General features: G+C 50.6%; 8 protein-coding genes across 8 annotated transcripts, besides 30 other annotated features; 1 reads left to right on the top strand and 7 right to left on the bottom strand.

Moving 5' to 3' along the window:
• Tc00.1047053511855.10 (trans-sialidase, putative) lies at positions 1-1,316 on the top strand (the record flags this gene model as incomplete). Its single annotated transcript, XM_804904.1, has 1 exon — positions 1-1,316. A coding segment is annotated over one exon (1,316 nt), but the record flags the coding sequence as incomplete, so codon positions are not given.
• Positions 1-2,270: a sequence feature (areas not merged during assembly with more than two copies in the genome that could not be assigned to a particular haplotype).
• Positions 2,271-3,429: a sequence feature (haploid, non-Esmeraldo-like haplotype).
• Positions 3,147-3,170: a sequence feature (AT_rich).
• Positions 3,190-3,244: a sequence feature (T-rich).
• On the bottom strand, positions 3,378-5,252 carry Tc00.1047053511855.20 (ubiquitin-like protein, putative; the record flags this gene model as incomplete). Its single annotated transcript, XM_804905.1, has 1 exon — positions 3,378-5,252. One exon carries the CDS (start codon positions 5,250-5,252, stop codon positions 3,378-3,380), a length of 1,875 nt encoding a protein of 624 aa, XP_809998.1.
• Positions 3,430-4,356: a sequence feature (heterozygous, non-Esmeraldo-like haplotype).
• Positions 4,357-4,568: a sequence feature (areas merged during assembly that could not be assigned to a particular haplotype. This can correspond to areas where the two haplotypes were merged or to regions with more than two copies in the genome that were merged during assembly.).
• Positions 4,569-4,843: a sequence feature (heterozygous, Esmeraldo-like haplotype).
• Positions 4,669-4,785: a microsatellite.
• Positions 4,844-5,189: a sequence feature (areas merged during assembly that could not be assigned to a particular haplotype. This can correspond to areas where the two haplotypes were merged or to regions with more than two copies in the genome that were merged during assembly.).
• Positions 5,190-8,484: a sequence feature (heterozygous, non-Esmeraldo-like haplotype).
• On the bottom strand, positions 5,559-6,224 carry Tc00.1047053511855.30 (hypothetical protein, conserved; the record flags this gene model as incomplete). The annotated part of the gene is made up of 1 exon (XM_804906.1): positions 5,559-6,224. The coding sequence occupies one exon, from the start codon at positions 6,222-6,224 to the stop codon at positions 5,559-5,561; it is 666 nt and encodes a 221-aa protein (XP_809999.1).
• Positions 6,472-8,316, bottom strand: Tc00.1047053511855.40 (hypothetical protein, conserved; the record flags this gene model as incomplete). Its single annotated transcript, XM_804907.1, has 1 exon — positions 6,472-8,316. One exon carries the CDS (start codon positions 8,314-8,316, stop codon positions 6,472-6,474), a length of 1,845 nt encoding a protein of 614 aa, XP_810000.1.
• Positions 8,485-8,550: a sequence feature (areas merged during assembly that could not be assigned to a particular haplotype. This can correspond to areas where the two haplotypes were merged or to regions with more than two copies in the genome that were merged during assembly.).
• Positions 8,551-8,571: a sequence feature (AT_rich).
• Positions 8,551-20,346: a sequence feature (heterozygous, non-Esmeraldo-like haplotype).
• Positions 8,608-8,640: a microsatellite.
• Positions 8,685-8,707: a microsatellite.
• On the bottom strand, positions 8,887-12,672 carry Tc00.1047053511855.50 (hypothetical protein, conserved; the record flags this gene model as incomplete). The annotated part of the gene is made up of 1 exon (XM_804908.1): positions 8,887-12,672. The coding sequence occupies one exon, from the start codon at positions 12,670-12,672 to the stop codon at positions 8,887-8,889; it is 3,786 nt and encodes a 1,261-aa protein (XP_810001.1).
• Positions 12,769-12,790: a sequence feature (AT_rich).
• Positions 13,081-14,760, bottom strand: Tc00.1047053511855.60 (hypothetical protein, conserved; the record flags this gene model as incomplete). The annotated part of the gene is made up of 1 exon (XM_804909.1): positions 13,081-14,760. The coding sequence occupies one exon, from the start codon at positions 14,758-14,760 to the stop codon at positions 13,081-13,083; it is 1,680 nt and encodes a 559-aa protein (XP_810002.1).
• Positions 15,045-15,160: a microsatellite.
• Positions 15,221-15,365: a sequence feature (T-rich).
• Positions 15,423-17,015, bottom strand: Tc00.1047053511855.70 (protein kinase, putative; the record flags this gene model as incomplete). Its single annotated transcript, XM_804910.1, has 1 exon — positions 15,423-17,015. The coding sequence occupies one exon, from the start codon at positions 17,013-17,015 to the stop codon at positions 15,423-15,425; it is 1,593 nt and encodes a 530-aa protein (XP_810003.1).
• Positions 17,015-17,034: a microsatellite.
• On the bottom strand, positions 17,444-19,057 carry Tc00.1047053511855.80 (hypothetical protein, conserved; the record flags this gene model as incomplete). The annotated part of the gene is made up of 1 exon (XM_804911.1): positions 17,444-19,057. The coding sequence occupies one exon, from the start codon at positions 19,055-19,057 to the stop codon at positions 17,444-17,446; it is 1,614 nt and encodes a 537-aa protein (XP_810004.1).
• Positions 19,165-19,188: a microsatellite.
• Positions 19,280-19,319: a microsatellite.
• Positions 19,418-19,454: a microsatellite.
• Positions 19,501-19,525: a sequence feature (AT_rich).
• Positions 19,660-19,698: a microsatellite.
• Positions 19,872-19,913: a sequence feature (T-rich).
• Positions 20,006-20,040: a microsatellite.
• Positions 20,076-20,126: a sequence feature (CT-rich).
• Positions 20,175-20,216: a sequence feature (A-rich).
• Positions 20,265-20,317: a sequence feature (CT-rich).
• Positions 20,321-20,343: a microsatellite.

A 20,346-nucleotide genomic window follows, 5' to 3' on the forward strand; every position in this document is an offset into this window, starting at 1 on the left:
GTACGAGTCCGGCGACAAGGGGGATTCGTGGACGGAGGCACTCTTGGACACTCTCTCGCGTGTGGGGCAACAAAAAGGGCGAAGAAGCGAAGGGCGTTGGGAGTGGGTTCACCACAGCGACTATTGAGAACAAGGACGTGATGCTCGTTACTCTGCCGGTGTATTCAAACAGAAAGGGAAACGAAAAGGGCGTACTTCATCTTTGGCTGACAGATAATACGCACATTGTTGATATTGGGGCGGTGTCCGGTGATTATGACGCTGCCGCCAGCTCCCTGCTGTACAAAAGTGCTGGAAGTGGAAATAATAATGAGAGGTTGATTGCACTGTACGAGAAGAAGAAAGGCGGTGGGGAATCATCACTCGGTATGGTCTCTGTGCGTCTGACTGCGCAGCTGAGGCGGGTGAAGGAGGTGCTGGCGACGTGGAAGGAAGTGGACAAACGTGTCTCCGAGCTGTGCCCCTCTCCAGGTACTGCGAAGAATCCCTCAGCTGGCAGTGGCTGCAGCACTGTTAGGATCACGGATGGGCTGGTTGGCTTTTTTTCCGGCAACTTCTCTGGTGACACATGGAGGGACGAGTACCTCGGGGTGAACGCCACAGTGAAGAAAGGAACGAATGGGGTGGCAACAGGGTATGCGGATGGAGTGACGTTCCGGGGAGCGTGGGCGGAGTGGCCTGTTGGCGAGCAGGGGGAGAATCAGCTGTACCACTTTGCGAACTACAACTTCACTCTTGTGGCGGCGGTGTCTATTCACGAGGTGCCGACGAAGGGAGATAACCCCATTACATTGGTGGGTGCGACGATGAACGACGATAAGAATACTGTGCTCCTGGGACTGTCGTACGACAAAGAGGGGAAGTGGCAGGTGCTGTGCGGTGGCAAAGCGACCAAGGAGCTCCGCAGTAATTGGGAGCCAGAGAAAACGTACCAAGTGGCCATTGTGCTACGGAACGGCAAACAGGGCACCGCGTACGTCGATGGTCAGCGTGTGGGAGATGCGTCATGTGAATTGAAAAACGTGGATTCGAAAGGAATCTCACGCTTCTACATTGGAGGGGATGGAGGCAGCGCAGGGAGCAAAGAAGACGTGCCTGTGACCTTGTCGAATGTCCTGCTGCACAACCGCCCGTTGGATGACAATGAGATCCGCGTCCTCAACGCAAACAAAATTTCTATTCCAAAGCTGACAGATCTGAAAACATTGGCGGCAAGAGCAACGGATGAAGGTACCGCTCGTGGCAGCACTGTTTGCGGAGGCGGACTGCTGCCGCTGCTCCTTCTGCTTGGATTGTGGGGGATTGCCGCTTCTTGAGGAGTGTGTGGCCTCTGCGTGGAGCACCTCAGCCCCTCCCCACCACCGACGCACACACTCCTGGTAGTGGATTACTATGCGTAAAGGAAAATTTTCATGTTTTTTTCTTTTTACTCCCTCTTTTTTGCTTGGTGCTTCGGGGCAACGTTCATGGACGTTTTGCTTTTTTTATGGTTCAATTTTTTTACCCCCTTTTTTTTTTCTAATCTCCCATCCCCTCTTTTTTTGCTTTTGGAGGCAATCACTGTGGAAGTTTTTTCTTTTCTACTCCTCCCTCTTTCAATTGTTTCCTGTGGCACCCTTCCTGTGAGGGGTGCCGTGTGTTTCCGCCCAACTGCTCCGCTCGCACACCCACCGACACGCTCATGACGACGGCCCTGTGCGCCTCGCCCGCTGCACGCATGAGGAGGGGCCGCGACGAACGGCGCGCTGAGGGAGCCGTGACGTGTGGGCGTGCGACGAGGGCCTGTGGGGCGGAGCACACATTTGTTCCCTCTTGTTTTGTTTTCTTGCGGCCAGGGCTGGCAGACACCCGCGGCGCCACACACACACAGCCACACCCTGCCGCCGTGTTTTTTTTTCTTTTTTGTTTTTGTGGATGGCGTGTGCTGCCACCGTGCGTGATTGTTGAGTTTGGGCCGTACCGCATGTATCGCTGCCATCCAACTGTGCCTCTTGCCGTGCTGACGATGTGCCTCCCTGTGCTTCTTTTTTGCTACGGCAGCAGACACACACATAGGTAGTCGCACAGTGCTCTGCAGGAATGCTCTTGGCGGGACGTTGGCTTGCGTTTCCCGTGCAGACATGGTGAGGACGCTGCGTGTCTGCCTGCAGTGGGATTCACGGTGTCATTGGATGGATGCGTGCGGGGCGCTCTTTGCATTCTGCTGGAGGCCGACTGACGCGACGTCACGATGCCCGCCATGCGTGAGGGTGTTGCCTGCTCTTGGGGTCTTTTTTATTATCCCTCTTTTTTTGATCTGCCGTGTGAGGGAGCGTGTGTGGCCGTTGTTTCCCCACATTTGCTTCTTCCACACAAGTGGCACCACTCGGCCGCCTCTCACAGCACCCAGGCCGTGGATTGATAGGATGTGAGGGTCTGCTTCATGCACAAGGAGGACGGCAGGAGGCAGTGCGTGACGGCCAACCTGGTCCGCGGGTGGTTGCAGCGCATGGAGCACGTGCGCCAGTACGCGTTGGGCGTAGCACTCATAATTGTGGAGGAGAGGCGGCACGACGTTGTTGCGCTGTGTGTGTTGTGTGGCCGGGGCATGCCGGCGATTGAGAGGGACGTAGAGGACACGGAGATGCTGGACTGAGGGAGGAGGTGGCGAACGTTGCGGCGCAGCGACCCCAAACCGCGAAACCCCTTGTAGCGGTTTCCTTCTTTGGGGTTGGCGCGGCGGGTTTCAACCACGCGCGTATTTTGGATTCTTGTTGCGTTCTGTTTCCCGCGGCTTGCCGCCGTTGGCGCCGCAGCGCTGCTAATTTGTATGCCCTCGCGCGGCGGTCGGGTCGCAATGTGCCGAATCCGCCTATTACCCCACACCCTGCCCGATCAGCGCCTGCACGCGATCCGCCGGCGCGGCGGCGAGAAGGCGGTTGACAAGAAAGTCCCCTGGCGAAATCAACCGGCAAGCCCTAACCGCCCGCGTTCCTTCAGGAGTCGTCTAAAACAAACAAACAAAAAACAGGGCAAAAGAGAGGAAAACGGATCGGGCGAGATTCAAGCGGCGTTTTCGGCGTTCTGCGGCGCCGGCGTGCGCATCCGCGTCGGGAGTGGGAAACGCAAAGGAAGGGTGGTGACAATCATAATGAAAAGACAGTGACATTATTTATTTTTTTTTTTTTTAAGGTCTCGTAGGCGTGGAGATTTTTTTTTTCTTTTGTTGTTTGCCTGTCCGTTTTTTCTCTTTTTTCTTCTTTTTAAGCCCTCACAGCGCCGCCTGAAAACAAACAAACAACAAAAAACAATAAATAAAAGAAATTCCTTTAGAGTTTTTCCGCCAAATCGCTGCCACTTTCCTATTCTCGTCCTTTATTGCTTCCTTCTTGTGATCGTTACTGTTTCTTTAAATGGTTCCACATCGTGGAAGCATTGAAGGCGTTGGCGGGCCGCTCCTCATACCGGAAACGCCGCGCACGTCTGCATATGTCTTCTTCCTCCTCTTCCGACGCCCCGCGAAAGGCATGCAGGGCGCTGCGTACCTCGTCGGTGTTCGCGCCAGCGTGACTATTGGCGGCCGTTCCATTGCCGCCACCTTCCACCCTATCCGTGCAGAATTCATCGAGACAGTCATCCAAGAGGTCGTCTTCTTCTTTCCTCTGTTCCTGTGCGGCCGCCGCTTCCTCAAAGAGGATGCTGTCCGTGTCCCGCCGGTGTTGTGACATATATTCCGCATGCCATGCCGGAATGAAGCCTGTCAGACTGAGCCGCATCATAGGGATGACCTGCGAGATCCACTGGGTACGGGCATTGAGGGCCTGGGAGATCATGGTCTGAAGCATTAGCGGTATAAGTTCGTACAGGACACTCAATCCCCCTTCAAACCAGACGGATGCACGCTCAGCGGCAATTCCAGCGATACGAACGAAAGCCACTCGCAATCCAGTCGTCCATTGGTCAATATCCACGGTTGGGTTTAAAATGGCGCTAGCGATTTCTTCATGCGCGAGGATCAAGTAACTTTTTAACTCTGAAAGAAAGTTGCATTGAGGCCGTCTCGCCCTCTCAATGAACTCCATAAAGCTGAGGTTCCCTTGAAGGGCCTCAATGGCTTGAGCCACTTGATCCTCCACAAATCGTCGCCGATTCTCTTGCTGCGTGCGCCGCGCCTCTCCCTCTGGTTGCTCTCCCCATTGCCTCACCGCTTCTACGAGGCGCTCCCGGGAAGCTGCAAAAAAAGAAAAATCTCCCTGAAGAAGTGGAAATAAAGTTGCGACATTTGCATTTGAAAAGGCTATGACACAAAGCTGAGGAAGTCCACTTTCTTCCTCTTCTTCCGTGGCACCAATAAGTGCGTTCGTCAGTTCGCCGATGGTTTCTGGCAGAGCATTGGAGGCCAAGTTCCTACTCCCAGCGGGGGCGTTGTTATCGCTGCCACGGTTGCCGTTATTTGATTCGGCTGTCCTCGGTGCGGCGGGTTGGGCCGAAGGGGTGGCTCCATGTGGAAGAGGTCCGCGTTCAACGTGCACGCTCGCAGTCGATCCAGAAGCTTGCATGCGTCGGCGAAATCTTTCCAGGCGTTCAGGGAGTTGTTCGAGCTCATCCAGCGAGACGTGAACGTGGATGTGCACGGGTGAGGGTGCCAGTGCCTCGGGAGTCGGCACCGCGTAAGAAAACGAAAAGCGATGCTGCTGTTGTGGCTGCCCTTCCATGGGTGACTGCTGCTGCTGCTGTTGTTGTTGTTGTTGTTGTTGTTGCGACTGCGGCTCTTGTTCACGCTGTTGCTGCTGCTGCTGCTGCTGCGAATTGTCCATGGAATGTGCGCCCATTCCACTCCCCATGATTCCGCCCTGGATAATCACCGGGGTTCGCCCCGCCGTTGGCCCCACCATGCTCGAGACAGACTGCTGAATGAAGCTCAGGAGAGGATCCGGAATTCCCCGCCAGAAATTTGCAAATTCAAGCAAGTTCATAACGGGAATTCCGCCCTGCTCGTTGTTGCCGCTGTTGTTGCCCCTTGAGGAGGAATCTGATGGAGGAGGCGCGCCTTGCGTGATCACCGCGTGGATCGTCGCGCCTTCGTGAAGAAACGAGCCCAGCGGTCGAGACTCGTCAATGAGACGCCCCATGTGGATGAGTCGCAGCCGCTCTGGTGCGGCACCAATCCGCTCGGCAACGGTACGCCGCAGTCCCTCGACGCCGGCGTCAAGGTCCACCTCCAGGTCGCTGATCGTGTGCTCCGGCCGCACACCCGACACATTGATCCTCATGATCTCTGATTTTGCTGCTTCACCCCTTCCTCTCCTCCTTCTCTTTCTGTTGCTTTGTGTGCTTGGCTGGTTTCGCCTGTGCCGCGTTCAGTTAGCTGAACGAGTTGGCATATATATATATATATTGCATATTTGTGTGTGTGTGTGTGTGTTAAAACAGGTGGGCGGGAGAGAGAAAGAGAATATACACAAGAAAAGAAAAACCGGCTGTCAGCAGACCTTCTTTCCACACGCACCACCACAAATGCCACCATCATCCTTTTGGTTTTGTTCACCCCTTGAACTTTTCTCTGCTAACAGCATGCGTCAGTCCAAGTCAAACTGGAACTTCGTTCTCGCCGCACAGTCGCGTACGGCCTCAATCTTTGCCGCCACGTCGTCGTTGCACCAGCCGCACTCGACAAGAAGTCGCTCCGCCTCGTTAATCATCAACTCCCCGAGATTGAGATGTTGCATCATGAGCAATCCGCCGTAATCCGCAGCGTACGTGATCCGCCGCTCCCCCATCGTCAGCCGGTTGACGATGTAGCGCTTCTTGAGCGCATCTGGCAGACGATGGAATTCATGTCGGGGCGCTTCCTCATCCTCCGGCCAATGAGGGAATAATTCGCGATTGCTCCTTCGCATCAGTTCCTCCTCCTCCTCTTCTGTCTCCAGGGCGGCCTGGTACTTTTCGTGCATTCCAGGCTCGTAGTGCACGCGACCAAAGAAGGCATTCTCCCAGCTTCGCGCGATGCGGCGGCGCTCCTCCGCCGTTGCGGAGGTTCTTTTCCCTCCCGTCGTGTCGGCGGCCTCCTCACCGTCGCCACGGCGGTCACTGCCCGCACGACGGCTGCCGCCTCCGCCCTTCTCCCCTTCTGCCGAAGACGCCGATGAAGACGACGACGTGCAGAGGCGTTTCTGTGCGCACGCCACAAACCACAGTTGCACTCCTGTGCGGAGGCGTGGTGCCACCTGCGGTCCACGCCACATGATTCTCCAACTGAAGCTACCACCACCAACACATGACAAAAGCAAAGAATGAAAAGGAGGCCGACTGTGAAACATCCAAAACCGCGCAGTGTTCCAACATATAAGGGCACCATCACAAAAAACACATACCCACAAAAACAGATGGCAGAAAAAAAAAAAAAAAGACACGCAAACGCGTCGTAGTTTCTGCATCTTTTTTTTTTCCTTTGCCTCCAAATGTGTCGGTTATTCCAATTGTGTAGATTCCTCATTGATTGGATTCATTCATGCGGAAAGCAACCGTCAGGGCTATCCCTCGTACATCATCCACCAACACCGCAGTTGCCGCAGATTCACCAAACATACCGCGGTTTAGCCGTAGCGCCGGAAAGCCGCCTTCACAACCGCAGGATGCATCCGCCCGCTGTTTTCTTCTGCGTCTGGCATCCATCTCATCCACACACCCTTCACGAGATGCCACGAAGCACGTGGCATAGTTGGCAAGCCAGAAAAACACCTTTGCCTGGTGATTGTCCGTCATCACGAGCAGAGGTTCCTCCTGCCCTGGAATGATCGTCTTTCCCTTGACGGCACCGTCGCCAGCGCCGTCCGCTCCCACGGTGCCTCCGTTTTGCCCCATGTAATAACGCCGCTGGAAACGCCAATACTCCGAACTTGGCAACGGACTCCAGCAAAGCCCCACAACGGGCTCATTGTGGCGAAGTACCTCCGTCACTCGCTGGCCAAGAATATCAATAAGCAACACCCACGATGGCCACCTTGCTAAAGTGACAGCAGCAATCTGACCAGACGCGCTGATCTCTGCATGACCATGCAAGAAGGCTTCCATCCCCCTTCCTTGTGTCCAGTCATGACATTTATTTGGCTCTGTGAGAATGTCTACGTCCTGCTGACAGGACTCATCTGCGCGTGAAACAGTAACCAACGGGAATCCTTCCGCCAAAGACGGTTCCTTCAAAAGATGCAATTCTCGTAGCTTCAGAGGCAAAATGACATCTTCCTGAAAGCTAATGCGTCGCAAGACCAAAATACGATTCCTCCGCACAAGAACAGGACGACAGGCATCGGCAAATATGACAAGAAGCACAGTGCCATTTTTAGAGGAAACCACATTTTTCACACCGGAGGGCTCGTAATGCAACATGGCCGTGCCATTATATGGTATCAACGCCATCGAGCCGTGAATATAATCCACCAGTGCAATCCCACACTCCAGTGGAATAAAGTCCGAAACTTTTTCCACAAACGATCCCGTTGGGAAGGCGTGTAACTCCTCGTGAGTCGTCGCCGAGGCAACAACAAGCCATTCACTACGCTGTGGACGGGAGCTCGCACAATTCTCATTGTCATCCGGCTCTCCTGGAGGTGTGGGCGTGACGTCACCGTTCAACCCACGCGATGGGACCGCCTGCCCCTCCTGGTTTTTTGAAAGCGGTGAGTGGAGTGACTTGGGCGTTAAGTAAAGCAGAAATCGGTGGCAGGTAGAAAAACGAATCAAGGCGGCTTCACTCACAGGGTCACTCATCCTTGAGGAAAGAGAGGAGTTGGGGTCGCCGTGGGAGAAGAACTTCGATGAAAGCTTCCTTGCTGCGAGCTGAGTCGAATACTTCACACTCCCTGCAAGGCGCATCACTTGACTGTCTACAAGAGAGATGACATGCGCCTGGAGCAATCCCAGCCAGTAAACCGCGCGCGATGATGGATGCCACAGTACCGCACGCATTCCCGAAATCCCGGCATCAATACGGGCCACACAACACTTGCCGTATACACTCACAATTTCCACAATCCTTCGTTGCGCCAGTAGCAGCGTCACAAGCGTACTGTCCGGTGACCACTGCAGTTCATGGATCTCGTCCAACGCCGTGTGGGTGGAAATGACCGCATCGCCTGTGCGGTGTTTCGGAAACTCCGCGTCCTCAAAAAGAGGATCAACACCCTCGCCACCTGAGGGGGTGTCATTCCCCATTCCACTCGTACGCCGGATGTAATCCATAAACACAACGACTATGCCCTTTTTCACAAAGGCGTACAGGCCTTTATTCGGCGATATCGCGCACAGTCCACCCTCATCTGAGGCCAGGACTTCCATCGATCAACTACAACAACTGACGCAGCCACAGCCAACACCAACAATCCTCCCACCCTTTTTTCGCTTCCTGCTGCTTTCTTCAAGGGGCTTTCCCCGCCCAAGTATACCTTTATATTTATAAATCTATCTATGTATGTGCCGAAGGGGGGAAAATAATAATAATGATAATGCTTTCCTCCCTTTCTTCACCCTCGCTCTTCAAATCACCATGCGCTGGCGCATAGGGAAGAAGACAATAATAAAAATAATAAAAAACAATATGCACCCATCAATCATCAAGAAATAGGAGGAAACAACAACAACAACAACAAAAACGAGCAACAAAAAGAGTAAAGTGGTACCAACACCGAGAAGGGGGAAAAAAACAACAACTAACCAACCAACCAACCAAGCATAACTGAGAGCCATACACACTCGCGTTCTACAAACAAGCGTGACTTTATTCCCATGTCATTCATAGACGTCCCCACCCCACCCCTTCACAGTTACTCCCAATTTCAATCCGTTATATACCTTACACGTCGTTCGTACCTCAAACATATCACCACCGTCTCTTCCGCCCACCCTCGGTCAATCGTCACTTCCCTCCTCATAGCTGCCACCATTACTCAAAAGCAGAGTCACTAAAGGAAGGGTGGTTGTCTGCACCACGTCTCCCGTCACTGTGACAAACACAAACGCACACCCTGAGCCATCGGAATCCCACACCTCATGATATGTCACACAGTGCTTCAGTAAAGCGTTTCCTCCCATAAGACACACCATTGCCTGCACCAGGCATTGCATCTCAAACTCTGTCTTCTGAAAGAAAACACCAAGATCTTCAGAAGAGTCAATCTCGTAGGCTTCACGAATAAAGTGCTGTGAAAGACGGCCCACATATCTCGCAATGGACCTCCCTGCCACAAAATCTAGCGGAGTAAAAATTATACTAGAATCGTTTGCTTCAAGCGTCTTCAGGTCCATAGGGAGTCGCTGCGCTGGCTGATGCAATATCGGTCCACCGCTACCGGTAGACTTCAGGGAATTGGCACCGTCACGATGACGAGCATCAACACCTCCCTTTCCATCTGAATTCAGACCCGTTTTCTCCATCAAATTACGAACAGCTGTAGAGGCAAGTAGGGCTAACGCTTGCCATTGCCGCTCCATCATTCCGGGACGTGCTCGGTTATCTTTATAGTAACCATAAACGTCAGACGCGGTTAAAGGTGCAGAATTCGTACCTTCACTGGACCCCAAAACAGGAGGTGATACATGACGCTCAAATACAAAAGGAAGCGCATATGGCGCATTACTCATCACAAAGATACGACGCTCAATGTTCCGCAGCATGACTTTTTCACCATCGCCAAAGCTCCCAAAGCCAGAGCTCCTGTTCCCATCTAACGTGGGAACACTACCTAGTGATCCATGAGGTAAAGTACTGGTGTCCTGCGACGGTGGATGTATATCCGCTGAACCACTGGGATTCCCGTACACAATTGGTCCAGGAAGTGGATACCGTTCGATGCGTCGCATACACTCCATAAAAGATCTCTCTTCCAACTCCATCAATCGCACTCGCTGTGTTGTGGTGCGCAACATCAGGCAACCCTCCAATCGCAGTTGCAAAGAACAGGAGTTGGGTTCAAAGAAGAAATCAAAGGTAAACCCCATCACATGCAAACGTTCTAATGGGCAACGGCAACACCGCATTGCTACACGACAGGCAACCTGCACAAAGGCCTTTTTGGCATTTGCAAAACACTCATTTATTTTTCCCGTAGTAACAGACTCATTGTGTATTCGCTGAAATACAAAACGACGGTTTATCACAATACGCTTCTGAGATCCGTAGGTATTGGCCCATTCCGGTACGTACGGTATTGTGAGGAGTAAACTGTGTTCAAAGGTTAAATCAGCACTCATGCCAAGCATCATCTCTGCCTCTTCCTCATCGTCAATTTTGAGAACATAATCACATGCTCTGCTGACCCTACCGATTCCGTGGGGGCCCTGATCACTTCCCGATTCGGAACTCAATTCTCCATCGCCCCCTGCCGTCTCAAACGGATTGGAATCTTCCATCTGGACCGCCGACGACGAGCGTGACGATGAGAAAGATCCCTGATGTTCTGCACCCATTGGGGGAAAATTTCGATGTTGGTGTCGCTTTAACCGAGTATGCTGCGCCACAAGTTCCACCAAGCGCATGACGGTTTTGTTACGTTGTATTGCCGGGTCAATAAATTTCAATCGAGGCAAGGATGGTACTGGAAGGGCCACAAGACGAACGCCAGTGCCTGTCAGTGTACCGATGATTGTGTCCGAGGCGATGCAAACCGTAATTCGAAGCCCAAAAACGGCATTTAACTTTTGCAGTCTCAGATGAAAAATTAACTGCTTGTGCAAGGAGTACTCAATGTAGGGAAGTGCCTGTGACACAGCGAGGGCAAGGTCCACCCCTCGCACGGCACTCTTTGCCTTGGACACAACGGTATGTACAAGTCGGGGTTGTTCTTCACACATGAGATCCTGCGGCATGGTACATGAAACAAGCAGCACATCTGGTACGGATTTGCGATGGCAGAGATTACAAACCGCAGGACATTCCATTTCTCCAACAAAATCTTTTAAGCGTAAATTTGGATAAAATAAATGTAACATAGAGCAATTTTTCTGTGCGCCAAAACGTCCTCGTGCAGTTTGGTAAAGATATTCCGGACCACAACGAAGTGGAAGCATCGTCGAGTTCAGTACCACTGCGGTTCCAGAGAGCGATAATACAGCCACATCCTCATGATACATGACAACTTCTTCATATCCCAAAATGACGTTACAATGAAAGGCCCGTGCATTTGCCTTAAGTTCCTCCCGTAACTCCATCCACCATGAATCACGCTCTTGCGATATCATTTGTTTAGATTTCATTTTGGCAACAATTTTCACAGATCGTGCGCTAATGTATCCTCCAATGTGCTCTATCATACCAGAGGGAAGATCCTTGAGTGTCAATATAAGTACATTGGAACGTGCCCCTGTTGCTGTTTGCTGTGCAAGTAAACTTGGGAATCCATAATCGGCCTTTGAAAGGGTCATTGGGTAATTATCACAAGGCATGGAGGTAACTTGTGGATAAACTGCGGGCGATAATAAGCACGTTTGAGGGGGGTTATTGGATGCCAGTTGCGGAGGCGTAGGGACCTCGGCTTCTGGGAGCTGCAAAAATGAAGTTTCCGGCGCTGATGTACGCTGTTGCATCGGTGAGGCAAAAGTCATTCCTGATCCCAAAACGACCCCCGCAGCAGTCAAACCGCCCGCCGATTCCGCAGCCTGCATATGCAACGTTGTGACAGATGGATCGTGCGCTGGTGTAATGGAGCCGGAGGATATCTCCGTGGCTCGCAAGGCCACCCGTGTGCTGTCCGGCAGGAGGCGCTCCGCCCTCTCTCGATCCACAAACTTAACTGCGGAGAGGACGCATGGAGTACCGTAGGCCCGAACAATAATACCATTTGACTCCATATCAAACTTCTCCACATACCCAAGCACCGCGTTGCACTGCATCTCCACAACTTTACGAGCCAATTGACGTCGTACTTTCCCACTGAGTTTGTAGAGTTGAATAATACGCGCCTCGTTCGTGGAGCGGGTACTACGCAGGTTAGTCAGCTTCGAGTGCTCCGGGTCTGCCTTCACAATGAGCTCCTCCACCATGGTGAGTACCGATTCAACGCGGTACACGGAAGGGTCCAAACGCCATGCCGAGAAGATGAGAATACCCTCCTCTTCCGCGGCGATGGAAGGATGCTCCATCCGCGTGGCCCGCAACGGCTCAAAACCTTCCGCAAGATACATATCGAGTTGCGGATTCGGGAGCAATAATTGATGATCCTCCGCACGGCTTCTTTGATCGACATCGGGCAGGGTAAAATGTGGGGCATAACGTATTGGAAGTCGTGGTGCAAGTGGGTTTTCCGCGTTATGAAATTTTATTTTTAACGTGAGGCGGATTTCCCCACGAATGCCCTTTGCGTTTGTGTCAAAGAGTGGAAACCAGCCGCTCATGGAGGGGTTGCTCTGCAGCACCATGGAGTTGCAGTCAATAAATGTAAGTCCGACAATGTCATCGCGACTGATGATGTCATGATCGTAAAGACGCACCTCCAGTGGGTCCTCCTGCAAAATAAAAAGATCGGGCGTGTCAATACGGAAGACGGTGTTCCACACAGGATGCCGTGACATGTGCACAATCTCTGTGGTGTACTCCAAGTCATTTAACCGCAAAACGACGTACGGGTCAGCAAGGCCGGTGGTGCGATCCATTATGGGAAGGTCCCAGGCCTCATGCACCGTCACCTTGAGAGTCGCCATTGATACAAATCAGAGAAAAAAGAAGACCACGCGCTTGCTATCAGAACGAAGCCCTCAACTAAAATAAAACAACAACAAATACAAAAAAAAAAAAGGATTTTATTATTATTTTTTATATGGCGCTTTTGCAAACGGATCTTCACAGACACACGCAAATGCACATGCATTACAAATTGAGGGTATAAGAAAGACACATAAGCAGATAAAGAAGGGGAAGATCCAACGGGATTTGCTGCGGCCAGACACTGTGAAATGCAGAGCCCGCCCACAGCTAGACGGTAATTAAAAATTTCTTGCGGACGATGAAACACTGGTGAGGGGGAGATTCCAGAGACTGACGGCCTCCCTCCCTCCCTCCCATTCCACTCCCAGTAAAAAGGGGAAATAACACTGCAAACAGTGAGTTCATCACAGGAGTTCCTCAGCTTCTTTATCGGCCATATCTCTTGAGAGACGTGTCCACATGGCCCTCAGCTCGGCAAGGAAGCAGATTTGTGGATTGACAACAGGACGCGCTTCCTGCAAGCACCGTAAAAGCTGGCGGAAAGAAAAGATGTACGCATCTTCAATGTCATCTTCAATATTTGATGCAATTGTCTCTTCCAATATCGTATGGCGAGGAGTAAAAGAGAGTGTATAGAATTGCCGACAACACTTTTGCATGTAGTACGCCATGATAACACTGGGACTACGCGACACGCCCTTCATGCAATGAACCAAAACTCCAGGTAAAGAGTGTGCAGTGCATACGACGCCATATTCGTCTTTTGCCAGTGTTAATTGCCCCTGTGGCTCCCTGAAGTCGTGGATAGTCTCTATAGAAGAGAAGGCATCGCTACTGTTGCTGTCATAATCGTCATCAGAGGCACGTGGCTGAGGAAAGAGATCAATGAGCGAGTCATCTAAAACCAATTCCGAGAGGGGCATACCGTACTCGTCATCGTAGCACACAATCGGAAGTGTAAATGCCCTACCATTGCTATGAATAGTAGTATTAGTGTTATTATTTTCCTTGTTTACATGAGACCCGTATTGATGTGTCGCTTCCAACAACGACGCAACATGACGATGCAATAAATAAAGAAACTCGTCTGTATTCTGTTGCTTGTTGTTGTTCCTCTTGCTATAATCATTGTCGTACTCGGCACCGCGTTCCATCAGGTGGGAAAGTCGCACCAGTTCCTGCAAAAGAGCCGTCGATTCCTTCACAAGAGACATATCCGCATCCACAATCCAATCCATGAATGCGGTTGCAACATCAATGATATCCGCAAGACGCGATGTGACATTGTCATCAATGTGCATAGGGAGGTAATACAACGGAACCGAAAGGGTCGCCGGTTCCTCATGGAAGAATGACGACAGAAACGATGATGCATGACCTGTTCTATCGCCACTTATTTGGCTCTCGTGTTTTTCACTCAACTGCCGTGGTGGAAGAAGTTTCTGCATCTTCTCATAACGTCGACAACGCAGCAACCACAGTAAACACGCCTCTAAACCCCGCAGGAAGCGGTGCTCCGACTCCAATATTAATTGCCGGTATTTCTCTTGCCTCGTCTCTCGCACCGCTTTCGTTGTGGCACAGTCGGCGTTGGAGCCCGGCGGAAGGAACAGGGGAAGCGGTACGCCCACAACACGCACCAACAACCGCGGGGACGTTTCGTGCATTCCAAAGGAGAAGGTGAGGCCGTTGCCACAGCGGTTCAAAAACGTCGATTCCGGGGGTGGCCGAATAGTCCCCGACACGATAAGAACCCCACGAATCCACCGATTTTCCTCCGCATCGAGTTTGCCCCCGTCCCCCAAGTCCGTTCCTTCCGTCGGTGATGCGGCGACGACGGCCTGCCGCTCGCCGTGGAAAATCATGTTTTTCGTTAAATTCCCGCGGCGTGCCACCGCCGCACTCGTAAGAAACACGTGACCGGTTTTTGGAGCCGCGCCGCATATCTTCTCGTGTGCGGCACTAAAAAAAGTTGCGTGGACGGCACGCGACACGTCCACGAGGCGGTCGCTCATGCGGGCCGCCAGGAGTTCCGCCAATAGACGTTTTTTCTCCATGTCGCATTCCGGCGGGGGCGCAGTCATCGTCGCCGCGGCCCTTCGGCTGTTGGAAGTCAACGAACCCCCACACACGTTTTTTCTTTTTTCTTCTTTTGTTTTTCCGCCCCCTCTCCCCTCCACACTATAAATAAATAAAAAAAGGGAAAAGAATGAGAGATGGCCGCCCATTGGCAAAGGGAAAACAAAACCAACGGCCCCAATCATGATGATTGCGTCCCCCTCCCTCCCTCCCTCCCCTCTTAAAACGAACAAAAATAAACGAAAAGAAATAAAAAGAAGCATGCAAAGGGACCAACAAGGACATACACAAAAAAAAAGGAAAGAAAAGAAGAAAAGAAGAAGAAAAGAAGAAGAAAAGAAGAAGAAAAGAAGAAGAAAAGAAGAAAAGAAGAGAAAAAAAAAATAAAATGAAAGAAAAAAAAAGTCAAATGAAAATCCCTCACACAACCTTCGGTACATGCCTTCAGATGTACAATTCAACACATTTCTTTTGCTTTGTTGTTGTTGTTGTTATTCTTCTTTTCCTCTTCTGCCTCCATTATTATTTTCTTTTTCTTTTCTTTTTTTCCTTCCCTCTCTCTCTCTCTATCGGGTGTTCTCTTTTCATTCATTCTTTTCTCCTTCTTTTTGGAGACTGGCGTCTGGAATGGGCTCCCCGCCGCTCATTCCAATGGGACCGCTGCGTCCTAAACGCATGCTGGCGGGGGAACTTCTGTGGAATCCGTGGAACTGGAGTTCCTCCGAATCTCCAACACTCTCATGAGTTCTTCTACTTCAGGGTGATGCTTCAAAAAGAGCGACCAGAGAAATCTGCGCCCCCTCACGGCATCCACAACCTCCTTCGCCTCCACCGCTCGCACGTGTGTTGCCGTGTCATCGGGGTCAATTACCGGTTCGTATCCTTCATTTATAAAGTAATTACTTTGCAGCGCTTCCTGAATAGTTATGCGTTGGCTCGGGTCGTAGCAGAGAAGTCTTTCAATGAGCCTAATTTCCTCCTCATCCACGTCACCGTATGGGGACTGCAACAGTCTCCTCAACGTAGAAGGCTTGTGTAAATGCTGCTGCATTTCCCGCCGCATTACACTTTCAAACAACTTTTGTGTGTCCTCATCGCGGTGCTGCAGAATACGTTCTGCTGCCTCCTCAGGGATTTTGCCAAGGACACCCATGATGGCGTTGAGTTGGCCGACACCACCGCTATGCCGACAGTAGAAGAGTGGCCGCCCTATAACCATCTCCGCCGCGATGCAACCAATGGACCACACGTCCGCGGCATGCAACGTTTTTTGGTCAACAAATCCGGAAGGTGAGGAGACATTGGCCAGCGTCAGCGTCTCTGGCGCTGCGTACCACTGTGTGCAGTTGTCTAAAAACGTTTGGAGAACCCCATCCAATTCCGTTGCAACGGCGTCACGGCCCTGACCAAAGTCGCACACCCGCGTGTTGTAGTTGCGATCAAGCATAATATTCTCCGGTTTAATGTCACGGTGAATGACAAGGCACAAATGCATGTAGCCTACCCCGCGTAGTAACTGGTAGAGGATAAACATGCGGTAGTCACGAGCAAGTGGGTGCAGCACGAGATGTGTCTGAGGGCAACGCGCAATTCGCTCATTTCTACGCGCCGTGCTTTTATTTATATCGTCATGAGCACCGTCATCATGCTTCTCTGTTCCTGCCGAACTTGTTATTTTCCCATTGGACAGTTTGCCACACTCGTCCTGGGTATCCGTTGTGGTAAAGACACTAGACTCAAGCACTTCCCGTAGTGTGTATTCCATTTTTTTCATGACAATATAGACACTATCAAAGTTATGCCGAAGATACTCGACGGACTCGTACGTCATTCTTTCACAATCACCCAGTGGGATAAAAAAGTCCAAGGCGGACATGACATTCTCATGTTTAAAGGCCATCATGAGTTGAATCTCACGTGTGGCACACAACCACATGCGTGGTCTGTTTTGCTCAAACAACTGCCGCAGCTTCTTCACCGCTACTGTGGTGTGGCTCTCGTAGATATCAAGACGCTCCTCTTTGGAGAGGGAAGGGTCATTGTACTCCTCGGGAGGGCTCATGTGAAAGTTTTCCACCAGGTCATTGTCCGTTGCAGCACAGACAAAACCGTACGCCCCCTTCGCAATGGGAGCAATCGCCTCGTACCGTGTCCGCAACTCAAAAATCTCCGGAAGTTCCTCCCCCTCCTCATTGCGGAAAACAATCATAAAACGTTTGGAAGCCAATGGATGGCGACAGATGGTGGTTATCAATGACATTTTTTTTTTTTTTTTTTTTAAATTCCGTCCAATAACTAAGAGACGGTGATGCGCACTTACACGCCTACACGCAGAAAAAAGGAAGAGGGTTAGGGGGTGTAGAATTGACCCAATTCCCTTTTAACGTCCACGTAATTCCATTAGGCCAGTCGATAAATAAAGGAGAAAAAGAAGGGAGGAAGGGCGTACAGAAGCATACACACACATACTCACCCGCACCAATTCTTCTTTATGCGTCTGGAGAAAGGCCATAAAACACAATCCAAAGCAAAAGGGGCTAAGAAAAGTCTTATTCGCAGGTGAAATAGAACTCTTACAGAGAGAGGTATACAAACATCACCTCATGTCCTCCAGTGCAGGGTGCCAGCAAAATAGGGTAGAATCACGACGCATTTACAATGACTACGAGTCGCCGTAACACCATCGCTTCACTCACCCACGTTATCATCCTCTCCGTCTTCTTGCAAGAGAAAACCGCTCACATCGTGCCCACTCAGCCGCCAACGCACGTTTCGCGTCTCCACTATATCCTTTTCCCTACCTGTTTCGGCAGTGGCATCTGCAGTCCGCATCAGTGCCTCCATCCGTGCCGCCAAGGAAGAGAAGGCGTCTAGTGAGCCACTGTCTGACAACTCCGTTATTCGCCGTGCCCATTTCTCGCCCGTGCGGTTGTTCCGTGTGTTTATCTCTGACGGCACAACAGTGATGAAATCATCCGGAAGGCCCTGCAAAAAAGTCATACAGGCTTTGCAAATGAACCGCCGTCCTCCTGTTTGAGGCATAACGGCATGTCCGTCAGGAACAGGAATGAGACATGCACAAAGCAAGCACAGTTGATGGGTACGGTCGTCATTCCGTGGGGAGAACGGCTCCATGCCGCTTCCGCCAAACCATGAGTAGTGTGGGGGTTGCATCGTCTGCAACTTTTCATAGTGGTGCTGAGCCGACTTTCCAAGTAGGACACGTTTCGCCTGCTGCTGCGATGCTCCACGTTGTGGGTCCATACATGTAAGCTCTGGTGCCGTCTCCACATGGAGTTTGTTGACCGTATTCAACACGTTAAATACAGAGGTGCGGTACGTTCGCAGCATATTGTTGAAAAATAACTCCAGCGTGCGATTCATAGACCGCAGACTCGTCTGGGTGCTCAGTGAAGGGGAGTATGCCGCATGGATGCCCTGTGTGCGGCAGTACATCACAAGCTCATGTGGCAGCATGGTGCGTAGTGGGCGCAGGACAAGACATTGACCGACAAATCCACGATAACCAGAAAGATGAACGGTATTCTGGCCGTTCCCGCTCATAACCTCACGTAGCGTCGTCATAAAGCAGCGAAGGGCATTCTCTCCAGTCAACAAATGATACCAACCAACGGCACTTGGTGCTTGCCTTGTGCGGTGCCACCGATGAATACATTCCAAGGCGGCAGCCGTCAATACACGTTGCCGCAGCCGTTCATACAGGAGCTCCCGGTCCGATAATGACAGACGAGAATGATGCAAAACCCCACGAAACGCCTGCAACTCTCCCGGTGATAAGTAATCGCTGTAGCGCACCACACACACCTCACCCTCCGCGAAGAGAGGGGCACTGGCAAATTTCCACTGGACGCACTGCGTCCGTATCATCGTCTCCAGTTTTTCAAACTGCTCGGTCATGGAAGCAGCAACACAACGCAGTTCTTCCTGCCGCGGATCCACCCCCGCATTCTCTTCCGCCTCCTCTGCCAGCAGCGGCAAAACAAGTTCATCCTCTCGCAGGTGGAACGGAATAAATGTAAAGGTGACTTGACCACATTCTGGACGCATTCGGTTTTGTGCCCGCAGCACTCCCAGCTGATGGAGGATGGACATGGAGCTGTGACCGCCTGAAACAGCAACAGCAAGTGGCACCTCACACGGCATGCCGCAATGCTTAAATAAATTGTCTCGTATCTGCCGTGTGCAGAACTCAACAAAACAGTCCGCGCAGTACGGCTTGGTGGCACCGTCACGGCTGCGAAAAACGCCCTGCGACTGCTTACACTTGAAACACACCGCCATTTCCGGTCCGTCTCTACAAATAAAAAAAAAAATAAGAAAAAAGAATTATGTGCGCTCCGGCTACCGCGCCTGTAGACACCCCCCTCAAAAACAAAACAAAACAACTGCACACAAACACACACACACACACAAAAAAAAAAGAATAAAAGTGTGCGTGCCTGTGTGTCTGTCTGAAATCCCCACCGCCTTCGTGTTCACATCCCTCCCGTCATCGCATATACATGTGTATATATTTGTATTTGTGTGTGTGTGTGTTTGTGTGCAAAAAGAAAACAAACGCACCGGCAGCGGTCACAAACAAGCAAACAAAAAAGAGACGGGAAGAGAAAAGCCAAACAAGAACAGCTACAAGAAAGAAAGAAAGAAAGAAAAAAAAAAGAATAGAAAAGAAAAGAAACAAAACAGCCACGGCCAAAAGAGCATATTTTGGTAAATAAATAAGCAAATAATAATAATAATTATTATTATCATCAACAGTGGTGGTAACAACAACATTAAGACCTGGATGGAAGGTGGTAGCAAAGCGAGCACGTGGGGGGGGGGAAGAATTTACACACGTGAAAACACTGCTGATCTCGTAAAGTGCCCAACAAAGAAACAGCAAAAAAAAAAAAAAAAAAGAAAAAAAAAAAAAAAAGAAAGAGAGACATGGAGAAAGAGGACACATGCACCCCAAAAGATGGATAGTTGGATGAAAAGAGGGGCCTGGCAATCAAGGAAGGCATGCGTACACATGGCTACATACATGTACATGCAGATGAAGACAGGAAGACACGAGGATGAAATAAAAAAAGGGGGTTCCTAATTGTTGTTGTTTTTCTTCCTTTTTTTTTTTTTTGTTTGTTTGTTTTGTTTTAAATGGCTGATTTTCTTCTTGTCTTCTTCTTGCGCTGCCGCAGAAACGATCATGGCTGTTGCTTCCTTTCAAGTCCTCCCCCCCTCACACACAAAAACAAAAAGAAAAAAAAAAAAAAAAAGGAAAAGACACATGCAAATTTTCCCTCACATAATCATTTAATCTTTTTTTCTTTCATTTTTATTTTTTTTTCCTTCTTCCTGTTGCTTTCTTGTTGCTGTTCCTTTGAAAAATTTTCTAAGATTATAAAGAGTTCTAATGAAACAAAAACAAAAACCAAAAAAAAAAAAAAAAAAACAGAAAACGGGTACCGACATACGTGTTCAAGCATCCAAAATGGATTCCTCCGGCTTTTCTCCTTTTTCGTTTTTTTTTTCTTCTTTCTTCTTCTTCCCCCCCTCTTTGTGACACACACACACACACACACACAGGC

This window comes from Trypanosoma cruzi, genomic scaffold (genome assembly GCF_000209065.1).
Source record: "Trypanosoma cruzi strain CL Brener 1047053517177 genomic scaffold, whole genome shotgun sequence".
Classification (NCBI taxonomy): domain Eukaryota; phylum Euglenozoa; class Kinetoplastea; order Trypanosomatida; family Trypanosomatidae; genus Trypanosoma; species Trypanosoma cruzi.